The sequence below is a fragment of the Lacerta agilis genome, chromosome 14 (assembly GCF_009819535.1).
Source record: "Lacerta agilis isolate rLacAgi1 chromosome 14, rLacAgi1.pri, whole genome shotgun sequence".
Taxonomy (NCBI): Eukaryota; Metazoa; Chordata; class Lepidosauria; order Squamata; family Lacertidae; genus Lacerta; species Lacerta agilis.
The window spans coordinates 8,686,430-8,700,622 of NC_046325.1; the positions used below are offsets into that span (position 1 = coordinate 8,686,430).

Consider the following 14,193-nt stretch of genomic DNA (forward strand, 5'->3'; position numbering starts at 1 on the left):
AACAAAACCATTTTTTGCAGGCAAAAAAAAAAAATCAATGTGGGGGGTGACAAGAAATTTTCCATACCAGGTGCCACCTGACCTTCCTTACACCTCTGCCTTATGTGAGGCTCTTAATTTATAAAGCCCTGTGCAAGTTGGGTCCAGGATAGCTTAAGAACTCCCTGAGCTCTTATCTCCCTACCTCAATCATTTAGATTACCCAGAGGGCATGGTTGCCATTCCTTATGCTGCAGTGGCCTTGCTGGCTTCAATCAGAAGTCGGACATGTAGGCCTCATTTGCACTATACATTTAAAGTGATATCAAAGCACTTTAAACAACCATGGCTTTGCCCAAAGAATCATGGAAATTCTGCTTTATTGAAGGTGCCAAGCATTGTTAGAAGACCCCTATTGCCCCCAGAGAGCTACCATTCCTGGAGTGGTTTAACACACAATCCCTCTTCTCATGGACTGCTGAGAATTGTAACTGGGAGAGGAAAGGGGGTTTCCGCTACCAACTCTCAGTTCCTTGAGGAGCTAGAGTTCCCAGGATTCTTTGGAGGAAGGCAAGACAGTTTAAAGTGGTATCATACTGCTTGAAATGTATAGTGCAGATTGAGCTGGCTGCCATTGGATGAAGGAATCAAACTCAGACTATGTATCTCTCTCTATATCTCAAATCGGAACAGAGTGGAAAGCAGGAAAGTGTTATAAATTAGATGCCATGCAGGGCTAAACAAGCTAGGATGCATATCCAAACAAGTGGCACACATTCAGTTAAGTCTAATTGTTTAATTCACACTGAAACAGAAGTTGCCTGTATGTATATTACTAAGGGTTTAACATTAGAAAATTCCATTGGAGTATACTAAGCTGGAAGAGTGCTCTCTAAGCTTCTAACTGAGTTGATAATTAACTGTTGATGTTCTCTGCTAGCTCTCACATGAATGTTTAACCTTAGAGCACATGATTAATGTATTCAATTGCAAATCTCCATTTTGAAACAGAGTTGCCTCTTGGGTTTTTGTTTCTGGGTAGTCAGAGAGCCTCTTCAGGAACTGCTTAGCTTTAGGCTGGATGCAGGCTATGGAAGAGACAGGGCTTTGATTTATTGCCCTGATCATAATTATGTTATATATTTAAGAAGAGAAACCTATGCTTGGATAAGAATATGCTTTATGGAATTATTTGGATGTATCATTGATTGTTTTTATACCTATTTTGAAGAAGTTCTGGTTAGTAAAGCTTTGAATCATAATGATGGGTCTGGACAATTATTATCCCCCAAGGAATGAGCTTTTATATATCCAATTGATTCGTGCATGTGCAATATTAATATGTGCAATACCCCCTGAAATGACTGTCTCCCAGCCTGATATGGAGATGCCTGGGATTCAACCTAGGAACTTCTTGGATGCAAAGCAGATGCTCTCCCACTAAGCTATGACTCCGCATTCTGTCAGGATGCTGTCAGCGGTTCCCAGCTGTTTGCCCCAGGAAAGTATAAAGACAGGGGAAGGTTCTTACCTTCTTTTTTTATTCAATAATTACAGAGAGAGGCTAGAGAACCCAGCCTCTTGGATAATGGTGTTGTCCTGAGTGAATCTCCACACACACACCCATCTCTCACACTTCTTCATTCATCACTTCTACTGGTGCTACTACGTGCCCTCTGTCTTTGAGCTCTTTGCTCTCCTATTTTTACCAGGTTCTGGGAGAGGGGGGTCTGAAAGGCTTTCCAATGACACCGTGTTTGTCAGCTGCCGCCTCACATCCTCCTCCTCCTCTCCCATTATCTCCCAACTTTCCCCCTCATCTGCCGCTGAGCTGTGATCTCCCAGTTGTAAATCTAAACTGTCTTTCTCTTCCTCCTCCCTGGAGGAGGCGGTCTCTGCCATTCCTCCTCTGCCCAGTCCCTGACACATTCACACCATGCATTTAAAGCACCATGATACCACTTAACACCAGTCATGACTACCCCTAAGAAAATTTCCCTAAGAAAATTTCACAGATGGGACTGTGACCCTCATGTTGAAAATGGTACCCCACCCCATCTTCCATCCCAGTCCAATAACTCTGCTTCTAAATTTGTGTAGAGCCCTGTGGAATCTGACTGCCCAACCTATCATTCCTGAGAAGCAATATGTCTCTTGAATGATTTCCTCAATGCCCTTTTCACTTCCTTGTTCCGCAGTGTGTATATGAACGGGTTCAACATAGGAGTGATGATGGTGTAGAAAACAGCCAGAGTCCCATAGGTGGAGGCACTTGAAGATGGACGCAAGTATATAAAGACTGGAGGTCCATAGTAGAGCAGCACCACTGTAAGGTGAGCACTACAAGTGGAGAAGGCATGGCACCTTCCCTCCGTTGTCCGGATTTTCAAAATGGTGGATGTGATGTAGACGTAGGAGATACATATGAGCACGAAGCAGCCGGCAGCCACGGCACCAATATTGGCCAGTATGACAGCATGGTTCACAGCTGTGTCGGCACAGGCTAGCTTGAGCACTGGTGGTATGTCACAAAAGAAGTAGTCCACTTGGTTGGGACCGCAGTAGGGCAGACGGAACGTCAGGCTGGTATGGATAGCAGCATGAAAGGAACCAGTGAGCCAGGTCCCAGCTGCGAGACCAGAGCAGACCCTCCTGTTCATGAGTGTACTGTAGTTCAGCGGGTGACAGATGGCAAGGTAACGGTCATAAGCCATGACAGTGTAAAGGAAGCACTCAGTGCTTGCCAAGAAGTGGAAGGTATAGAGCTGCACAATGCAACCCCCAAAGGAGATGGTTCTGTAGCTGGACCTTAGGAAGCCCATCAAGACTTTGGGCACCGTGACAGAGGAGAGACAGGTGTCTAGGAAGGAGAGGTGGCAGAGGAAGAAGTACATGGGGAGACCATGAAGTTGGGGTTCGAACAAGATGGTGACCAGGATGAGGAGGTTCCCCAGGACAGTCAGCATGTAGATGACCAAGAAGATGAGGAAGAAGAGAAGGGGGAGTTCGGCTGTGTTTGGCAGCCCCTCCAGGATGAAGACCGTCACAGTTTGGTTGGCAGGGCCCATCTGATAGCATAGGAGGCAAGGAACAAAGTGAGTAATCTGAACCGAAGGGCAAGACAAGATGAAAGGATAACCAAAGAATGCGAGAACATGCAAGTTGCAATATGCACTTCAGTGACTCAGCACATACACAAAGGTTGGCAGTATGAGCCCTGCAGCTCCTAACAGGAAGAAATGTAATTTAGGCATTCAAATGATGAAAGAAAATAATAATTGTCAGGCTCATTGCATTTTCTCTGTCTCTGTCTCTGTCGTTATCCATTCCTCCTCCTTCTCCCTCTCTCTCCTTCTTTTTCTCTTTTAACTGCCATGGGTATTTATTGCTAACCCTGATGTCTATGTTCCACCTTCACTGTTGAAGGAAGGATGCTTCTGAATTCCACTTGCTTGGAATCACAAGTAGGGAGAAGTGTGGCTGCAGGGAGGTCCTTGTTTACAGCTTATCTTAGACATCTACTAACTTGGACCACCATCAAGTCAGGATACAGGACTAGAATTTGACACTTGGCTATTTTTACAAAAACAACCAAACCTTAAACTCAAAATTTAAAATAAGATGTCACGTTTTCTTGATGGATATTAAAACGTTGATGTTTAAAAGTGAACTTCCTGAATTTCCAGGAATTTCCCTAGATTTCGTCGATGTTTATAACGTTGTAAAATAAAAGTCAATTTTAGAAGAATTAAATTTTCTGAAGTTTTGGAGAGGGACGTTTTCCTCCCTTTGTCACAGCTGCTTTCTACAGATCTCTGTCTGCAAGCTCCCAGCACATTTTTTTCAGACAAGCATACAATGGGAACAAGCATTGCTTTCTACTGATCTAGCTTGCTGCTAGTCTGGATTCATTTCATTTTTAAAAATCATTTTAAAACATAAGAACATCCAAAGAAAGAAGAACATCCAACTACAAGAAAGAAGATTCCACCTAAACATTAGGAAGAACTTCCTGACAGTGAGAGCTGTTCGGCAGTGGAATTTGCTACCAAGGAGTGTGGTGGAGCCTCCTTCTTTGGAGGTCTTTAAGCGGAGGCTTGACAGCCATCTGTCAGGAATGCTTTGATGGTGTTTCCAGGGACCACATGGCCCTTGTGGTCTCTTCCAACTCTATGATTCTATGAAAGGCCTATGTGGTACAGCATTCTGTTCCCTGTAGCTTCCAGCAACTGAAATTCAGAAAGAGGTGTTCTAGCAGAACCTGCTCCCCAATGCTGTTTAAGTAATGAACCACCAGCTCGAGAGCTTCCTAGAAGGATATGTGCATATCTTAACAGAAGCATAACTTTTTGCATTCAGATATTCTCACCTCCTGTAAACTTGCAGTGCTATGATGAATGTAGACATTGTTTTCAGTGTGGCACAGTTCTTGAGTGTCCACCAGTCTATATAGGTACTTTCACAGTCCAAACCACAGCCTTCTAGGGGAAGGATACACTCCATGGGGGCCTGAATGGGCCTTGGCTGATGCCCAGGGATTATCAGGGATGCTCCCACCATTAAAGGGGCAATCTCGCTGCTCTGTTCCTTTCGCCCAACGCAACTGACACGGCAACATTGTGCTGCTGATATCGGCAAGGGCATAACCACCTAGGACAAATGTAACAGTTTCCTCTGGGTATTCTAGCAGGATCACTTCATTAATTCCCCCTGTTGAGAGACAGAAGCTTCATTTTCCTAGCAAACACAGGGGAGGGAGAACTTTTACATACCAAAAGCTACATTCCCTCTGGGTTTACAGGGGCCATACTCCAGTTGTGGGTGGGGCCGGAGGCAAAAGTAGACACAGCCATGGACGTGAGTTTTACCTTTGTACAATAAGTTAATTTCTACACATGCTTGTATGCCTCTCTATGTCCTATTAGGCTGGCTGACATTATGATTTTTATTATGCTTTAATTATTGATGCTCTGTGATGTGTTTTTAATGTGGTACACTGCCCTGGGATCTTCTGATAAAGGGTGAAATATAAATTGTAATCATCATCAACAACAACGACATCATCGTCAGTGCATGCTTAAGCCATGAAACTCACTCCCATAAGGAGGGGGGTGGGATAAAGGATGATTATTTAAAGGGGATATTATAAAGGCTGACCACGGAACTCTGAAACCAGGGGGGGAAACGGTGTATGAGACTGGAAGAAACATTTAGGTATTTGTTAAGATGTGATTTATTAATATCTGAAATTGGAATCAGAAGGAATCTAGGCTATAGTATTAGAAAGTTAAGTTAAGAGAGGATATAAGAAGTTGTGATGTGGAATTTGATGTTTTGTTTGATAAGAATAAGATTTAAGATATGTTGATTATAATTGTAAGATTAAGATTAGGTGTAAGAAAGAAGATTTTACAAGGTTACAAAGTTACTAAAGAAGATTAGAAATGAACGCAGAAGAGAGGACGTGAGGAAGTCCCAAACCTAGGATTATAAAAAGGATAAGGATGGATAAATAAGTGTTTTGTTGGTGTGTATTTTGTTTTGTAATTTTGTAGTGTTTGTATTTGTATTTTGTGTATGCTTATTATTACTAAAATCCAATAAATTCTTATTAAAAAGAAAGAAAGAAAGAAACTCACTCCCATAAGCCACAACGATAGGCTCCAACTTTGATGACTTTAGATTAGAGAGATTCATGGAGGATAAGGTTATCAGTGGTCACAAACCCTGATGGCTCTGTTTTATCTCCGCTGTCAGAAGCAGTATGAGTCTTAATTCCAGCTGCTGGAGAGCACAGGATGGAAAAATGCTGGTGCACTCAGGCCCTCCCATGAGCATCTGGGTGGCCACTGTGAGAACAGGATGCTGGCCTAGGATGAAACTCTGCCTGAACCAGCTGGGCTCTCACTGTATTCTCCATTCAGGCAAGCAAGGAGCATTATCAAATCTCCCTGTCACATTCCAACCAGGCAAGAGGAGAGTATGAAGTAGGGCTGATCAGTGGTGTGGCTTGGGAAAGGGTGTGTGGCCTAAACACATGAGCAGAGGAGGGAGGGAGGACACCCACCTGTCCTGTTCCAGAACTGAGCTACCTGCAACATGATTGGTCAGTTCACGGAAGCCACACCTATCACTCAGTCAGGTTGCCAGTTGCGTTGCTAGAATGCGCTGCAACGTCACCCAAGTGACCCCAGTGAGCATTTCAGTTTCAAATATTCTGATTATTTCTACTTTTAGTTAAGTGGGTTTTTTTATTTATTTACTTGATTTAAGGGGGCGGAGGATTGCATTTGGTCCTGGGACCTGAGGTTCCCACCCCTACTATAACATTTACCAGGGAAATAAAACAAAACAAAACAAAATTCCTTCCAGTAGCACCTTAGAGACCAACTAAGTTTGTTATTGGTATGAGCTTTCGTGTGCATGCACACTTCTTCAGATACTCCATTTACCTGGGAGTAAATCCTGTACTCCTCTACCTCCACCTCCACACACCCCTTCATTTATCCTGCACATTGAGTTTTTTGCCTAGTGGGAATGTGTCCTCAGACTCTTATAGTGCCATCTTGCTTCTCTGGGCAGATAAAGAAGTGTGTGTGTGTGTGTGTGTGTGTGTGTGTGTGTGTGTGTACACAAAGCTTATTGTATAAGACTAAAATTTACGTCCGTTGCTCCGCTGACTCTGGCCAGCCGCCCAAAGGAGTTGCAGCCAGGTTGGGGGAAGGGGTGATGAAGAAGCCAAAGCAAATTGGTTCAGCCTGCTTGAGGAATTTATGTCTTCCTCCCACCTCAAGTTAAGAGCATGGATAGCCTTTGTGTTGCTCCCATTGTACAGCTTGAGCATGTGAGGACTTTGTGAGAAAAGTTTGAGTTTTGCCATGGGTGGGGCTTATTCCCATCAGAAGCGTGAATCTTGGAAGGCCGTCTCCCAGGGCCCTGACTGACTTCAGCTACAGAACCTGAGGCTGCTAACCGGGCTCTTGGGCCGGGGTGTTGTTTATGGGGTTTTGTTGGGGAGGTTGTTCCTGTTATTGATATACCAAAAAATATATATCTTTACATTAGATCTTATTATGTGGAAATTGTTTGATTTGGTTGTGTATTTTTTGTGTATTTTGTGACTAGTTTGTTATGTCAGAATTATGTGGTTTTTTTCTCCTATTTGTAAACTGCCTTGAGCATGGTTTCAACTATGGAAAGGTGGCACACAAATAAAATTACATATATACATATATGATTTTATATGTATGCCGCCTTTGCACAGTTAAAACCATGCTCAAGGCAACTTACATTTTTTTAAAAAAAAAAATGCATAACTACAATGTAACAAAAGTAGTCATAAACATTTAAAACATACCCAACCAAATACAACAATTTCCATATAAATCACAACAAGATCTAGAATAAAGATACAGGAAAAACCAACATCATCCCCACAACAAACCCCAGCCCCATATGTATGGGGAAGTTGATTCATCCCACATTCCCTTTCCCCAGTGCCCACCTTTAAGAAAACTGATTAGCTAGAAACATTCTTTAGATCACCCAAGATTCTTGTTCACCACAGACACCATTGGAAAATGAACACATTTCTATTTTGCACCAACACAGTATAAGACAGCATTCCCCATATTGTCTGAGTGAACACAGCTAATGGCCAGTGAAATCCTATTAGCTGCCCAGGTAATCATTCAATTGGTGAAGACATCTTCCTGCTCCACAGCTTTCTTAATGCGCACTTCATCTCCTTGTTTCTCAATGTATAAATGACAGGATTCAGGAGTGGGGTTACAGTGGTGTAGAACACAGCCACCACCCCGTCCAGTGGGTCTTCAGACCCTGGCCTCAGATAGATGAACACTAGGGGAACATAATAAGTTATGACAACTGTGATGTGAGCAGCGCAAGTGGAGAATGCTCGGCGGCGTCCCTCGGCGCTACGGATCCTCAGGATTGCAGAGATGATGTACACGTAGGATGTGAGGATGAGGAGGAAGCAGGTCATGGCCAAGAAGCCAATGTCTACAAAGGTCACCATCTCGTTGAGTGCCGTGTCAGCACAGGCCAGCTTAAGCACAGCTGGGATGTCACAGAAGATATAGCCCACTTGGTCCCCATGGCCATAGGGCAAGTGGAAGGTGAGAGTGGTCTGTATCATAGAGTGCAAGGAGCCCCCGAACCAGGTCCCAAAGGAGAGGCAGAGGCAAACTTTATGGCTCATGATCGTGCCATAGCGGAGCGGCTTGCAGATGGCCAGGAAGCGGTCATAGGCCATGACGGTATAGAGGAAACATTCAGTGCAGCCCAGGAAGTGGAAGAAGAAGAGTTGGGTCACGCAACCACCAAAGGAGATGACCCCACCACCTTCAAGAAACCCAGCGACCACCTTGGGTACCACCACTGAGGAGACAGTCATATCCAAGAAGGACAAGTGGCAAAGGAACCAATACATGGGTTTGTGCAGCCGGGGTTCAAATGCCACTGCCAAGAGGATCATGAGGTTTCCTATGAAGGTGAGCAGGTAGATGAGCAGGAAGAAGAGGAACAATGGGACTCGTAGTTCACGGGGATAAGGAAACCCGACAATGATGAAATGGTACTGTCCCGTTTGGTTTTCACACTCCATGTAACTTAATGTTCACCTTAGCGTTGTTAATGATTAGACTACAAAATCCAAACAAGGGAGAGAAGGGGTTGGCATGCCACATCAACTGCTCAATTCTGGACAAAATTACTTGTAATTACTTGTAGGTTATTTCTAGGAGATAAAATGAAAGTACAGATAAAATTAATATTGTGGGTGGGTGGCAGATTCCAAACAATACCCTCAATTTTCACATGGACTATCAAACATCTAGACCAGGGGCGGCCAACTTCCAAGAGACTGTGATCTACTCACAGAGTTTAAAAATGGCAGTGATCTACCCCCTTTTGGGGGGTTCAGGTCAAAGTTGTTGAGCTTTTTTTAGGAAGCAAAGCCCTGTTTTTTTGGGTTCACATAAAAGTTGTTGAGCTTCTTTAGGGAGGAGGAAAGCAACACTGAGCTTTTTTAGGAAGGAAAGCTCTGTTTTTGGTGGTTCAGGTCATTTATGGGGTGCAGGGCAAAGATGTTGAGTTTTTTTAGAGAGCCAAAGGTTTTTAGCTTCTTTGGGGGGAGCCACTGATCTACCGGTGATCTACCACAGACATCCAGTGATCTACTGGTAGATCACAATCTACCTGTTGGACATGTCTGATCTAGACAATTAGTTATATGAATTTCAAACTAGGTGTTCAAGTTTTTAGTTGGACTGCTATGCTCGGAGATTAATTTTGCTGAGAATCATAGTTCTGATCTTCAAATAAACAAAGTTATGTTTGAGCTGTAAGAGTAGGATGTTTTGTTTTGTTTTATTGTAAGGATTTCATATTTCACTAACAGGTTTTTGCATTATAGCTTTGTACAGTAGCCAAAACACAAGTTAATTTTTTGATTTCAGAAGACCTTGGCTGCAAATGAAAGCAGAAGTTGTCTCTGAAACTTAATATCATCTCTGTTTTTATTCATTCCAGCTATTCTCCAGGAATTACATAAAACAGGTCTCATGTTCTATCCCAGGCATCTCTAGGTGGTGATTCCAGTGTCCCTTCTTAAAGTGGTTACACAAATGGGTGTCACTGGCCACACACTGAAAGGTTGTCAGTGAACTACCCTGCGTGCGGGGATATGGGCTTGGCTGGCTGCCTACACTTACATTGCGCAGAGCACCCCCATATCCCATTTACCCTGATGTGCCCCAGTTCCCCGGCTGTGGGGCTGGGAGGGATACGCGCCCAAGGCCTAAGCCAAGGTCTTCCTACTTTTGGAAGTTTAATAAAGTTGTGGCCTAATTTTAATTCCATAATGTTGTCAGAGTCTTTATTTCCTTTCCCAAGTTCCCGGGGGGCTGGGGCTGTCGCACCTGGTCACTCAATTCTTAACTATGTCGAACTCATCCCGTCACGAAATCTTACCTTTCTGCTTGATGTAATGTGAGGTGTTCTGTAGCCTGCAGAAACTGAAGCTCTCTTTTAATTTATGCCACACTCCTTTTCAGTGTCTCCTTGGTCTTCTTTCTCTGCATTTCAAGACAGTCACCACTCTTAAACATAAAGTCAATGCCTAGGTGCGAAAAGAACGCCAATCCTTTCTCAACTTAGGCTTGTTCGCACGTTACACTGAACAGAGGCACACATGTACAAGTTTCTATGTGAAAGCGTATACACTTGTTGATCTGTACAGTTCTACTGTTGTGTACACATGTACACACTGTGCACTCATTGAACATTATATGTTAATAGCTGTATGAGCGTATAGCTCAACTATTTGGGTATTTTTTTTACAGCGGCATGTGAGCAACCTGCGTATCTCTTTAATCTGAAATCATAGAAGACAAAAATGTTCTCCTGTTCCAGTAAGATAATCTCTAATCCAAAATCACTCCAGAATGTATACTGTGAGCATAACAATAACCCTCCCTTTGTCTTGGGTATTTAACCAATGGTTCTGGGATTCACCTAGTCCTAGATGGTAGCATCATGGCAATTTATGTCACCAGGCTTCATCACCACCAGTTCCCATAACATTAATCTGTTTCCCTCCGGATCACCCACAGCCAACTAGTGGGTGGGGATTTCCTTTGTTTTCAAAATAAATCTATAATGATCTCTCATGTTGGCAAAATATAATGAGAGGTAACTGAAAAGGGGGAGGCGGTGGCATGTTATTACTATTACAGTATATATTGCATTTATGAATCACCTTTTCTCCCACCGAATCCAGGGATTGCATCAATGATTAAAACAAATACAAAAAAATGAGCTCCATAAATAACATAAGACTCAATTTAAAACACACGGCCGGTTGCATCATTCAGCAGATGTCAGGGATTGGACTCAAGAGGTCGAGACGGAGGAGGAATGGCGGAGATCACACACCCCTTCTCCTGACGCTGCAGGAGAAGAGAAATGTAGTGTTGATTTACAGCAGGGGTTTGAGGAAGGTCACAGCTCAGAGACAGACAAACAGAAGAGTTGGGAAGTGTGGTGTTGGGAAAGATGGAGGGAACAAGGAGAAGCGGATGACAGAGGATGAGATGGTTGGACAGTGTTCTCGAAGCGACTGGCATGAGTTTGACCAAACTGTGGGAGGCAGTGGAAGTTAGGGGTGCCTGGCGTGCTCTGGTCCATGGGGTCACGAAGAGTTGGACACGACTAAACAACTGAACAACAACAAGCGTAAGGGGGGGGGAGGCAGAGCAGCCAGCTGACACGTAGTCACTGGAGAGTATTTCTGACCCCCCTTCTCCCAGAACTTGGCATTTGTTAAGGGTGCAGGAGCAAAGGTCTCAGAGACACTTGACCACGAGCGGCCACTGTAAAGGGAAATACTGTTGCTAGGGAGGAGGGGCTGAGTTGGAGCAACGCCATTGTTAGGGCTCTTTTGTCTCTTGCTATTATGAATGAACAAACTCATTAAAAAGGACTCTACCTTGTTATCTCTACCTCTTCCTGTCACAAGGGGAGGAATAGACTTCCCAAGCCCTGACAGTAGAGAACTGGCAGCCTTCACGCCACAAACTAATGATGTAATGGATTTGAAGTAGGGGAATCCTCAAACAGCTATCACTTTTACATTCCCACTAGCATATGAGATGAAGTCCCATTCAACAGATTCCTCCTGTGTTGGAGCAAGAGACCCCCAGGGCAAAAAAGGTTCTCTCCATGACTAGACATGTCTCGCCTACACAGTTTTTCTCCCTCTGTCCTAACACTAGAACTCATGGGCATCTAATGAAGCTGAATGTTGTAAGATACAGGACAAAGAAAATACAGTCATACCTTAGTTCTCGAACACCTTGGTACTCGTACGTCTTGGCTCCTGAACACCGCAAACCCAGAAGTAAGTGTTCCAGTTTGCGAAATTTTTTTGGAAGCTGAACGTCCAATGCAGCTTCCGCGGCTTCCAATTGAGTGCAGGAAGCTCCTGCAGCCAATCAGAAGCCACGCCTTGGTTTTCGTACATTTTCAGAAGTCGATCGGAATTCCGGAACGGATTACGTTCGAGAACCAAGGTACGGCTGTAAAGTGATTCTCCACACACCATGCAATTAAAGTGCTGCCACGATCAGAACACGGGAAGTCACCCAATTTGTTTAATTTGGAACGTATAATTGGCTTTATAAATTGTATTATGATTCGGCATGATTTGATATTGTAATAATGTGGCCCATATTGGAGTGTTATCAATGAAAAAAAATAATTAAAATATATTATTATTATTATTATTTTAAAAAATGCTCTCACCAGAGGCAGTGATGGCCAACAACTTGGAAGGCTTTGAGAGGATTAGAAAAATTTATGGCAAATAAGACTATCTATCAGCAGCTACTAGCCATCATAGCTATGCTCTTCCTCCATAGTCAGAGGCAGTCATGCTTTTGAATACCAGTTGCCAGACACTGCAGGAGGGGAAAGAGTGCTTGTGTGCTCAGGCCCCATTTGCAGATTTCCTCCGAGCTTCTGGTTAGTCGCTACGAGAACAGGATGATGGACTAGATGGGCCATTCAGCAGGCTTTTATGTTCTCACACACCTAACTACATATAGACCTACAGCACTTTTGCCCTTTTATTCAGTTGAAAAGGTCTAGTGGCTTACATAAAAGCAATAACAAACAATATGGCCCACAGGCTTAAAATCCATAAACAGGGGTGAGCAGAAGGCAAAGGAAGATCTTCTGGTAGATTGGCAAGAGTTCCTGACTCCTAATAGTTTCTCCATAGCAACAACCACAAGGAGTTGTTGTTACAGGGAACCAGGCAGAGGGCCTTCTCGGTGGTGGCACCCGCCCTGTGGAACACCCTCCCACAAGATGTCAAAGAGAAAACCAACTACCAGACTTTTAGGAGACATCTGAAAGCAGCCCTGTTTAGGGAAGCTTTTAATGTTTAATAGATTACTGTATTTTAACATTCTGTTGGAAGCCGCCCAGAGTGGCTGGGGAAACCCAGCCAGATGGGCGGGGTATAAATAATAAATTATTATTGTCAGGGAAAGAGGGACTACTCGGGAGGAGCAGGAAGAGTTTGGATTTGATATCCCGCTTTTCACTACCCGAAGGAGTCTCAAAGCGGCTAACATTCTCCTTTCCCTTCCTCCCCCACAACAAACACTCTGTGAGGTGAGTGGGGCTGAGAGACTTCAGAGAAGTGTGACTAGCCCAAGGTCACCCAGCAGCTGCATGTGGAGGAGCGGGGATGCGAACCCGGTTCCCCAGATTACGAGTCTACCAGGAAGAGAGAGAGAGAGGATAGAGCGGGGAGTGAAGATAGTGATTCCTCCAGCAAAGGGGGGTCACTTAGTTATTGTATGCAGCCCCCAATAATCTCCACAGATTCATCTGACTCATCCAGCCCCTGTAGGGAAATGTCTCCGGAGGAGAGGGAGGGGCCAGGCTTGGGAATGGAGGAGAAGGGACCCAGCATTGGCACTCACAGACAGGAAAATGAGCCAAGAGGGAGGAGAAGGAGGAGGAGACGCAGACGTCATTTTAGGGTGCCTAGCCGTTGGCTTTGTTGGCGTGCGCGCGAACACTCTCCACTCTGAGGAACGGAAACTAACTGAGCAGTCATGCTCCAGAGACTCTGTAATTTCATTATGAACAATAAATAGTTTTAGCTTACCGGAAAGCTTGTCATCAATCATGAGCAACATCTAAAGGGAAGAGCCATCCCTGAAAATTATTATTATTATTATTATTATTATTATTATTATTATTATTATCTATCATCTATCTGTCTGTATAAAAATATATATAACAGCGGTTTACAACATTACCATTGCTATTATTATTTCAGTTTATTAGTTGCTACCCACATAAGGAGACTCCAAGCAACTTGCAGAATTTGAGAGCATAAAGCATGACACAAAATAAAAAAGAATGGTACATTACAATAAAAGTCATACAATAATCTATAAACAGCAGCAAAACTTTCAGCAAGATGATAAGTGGTGAGCAGAGCAGAGCTGGATTTTTAGCACATGTCTTAATGAAGAATTGGATTAATCAGGTTATTTATTTATTATTTATACCACTTAACTGCAAATGTCTCTAGGTAGTGTACAATAAGCTGAACAAATACAATAGAGAGAAACTCCATTACAAGCCAGCTGTAAAATCAGAAATGAGCTTAAA

The 14,193-nt window shown here is 43.6% G+C and overlaps 2 protein-coding genes across 2 annotated transcripts; both read right to left on the bottom strand.

Moving 5' to 3' along the window:
- Positions 1-2,108: 2,108 nt before the first annotated feature.
- Positions 2,109-3,047, bottom strand: LOC117059303 (olfactory receptor 10S1-like). The gene has a single exon (XM_033170933.1). It carries the CDS (start codon positions 3,045-3,047, stop codon positions 2,109-2,111), a length of 939 nt encoding a protein of 312 aa, XP_033026824.1.
- Positions 3,048-7,666: 4,619 nt separating this feature from the next.
- Positions 7,667-8,605, bottom strand: LOC117057326 (olfactory receptor 10G6-like). Its single transcript, XM_033168164.1, has one exon. The coding sequence runs from the start codon at positions 8,603-8,605 to the stop codon at positions 7,667-7,669; it is 939 nt and encodes a 312-aa protein (XP_033024055.1).
- Between the last annotated feature and the right edge of the window lie 5,588 nt (positions 8,606-14,193).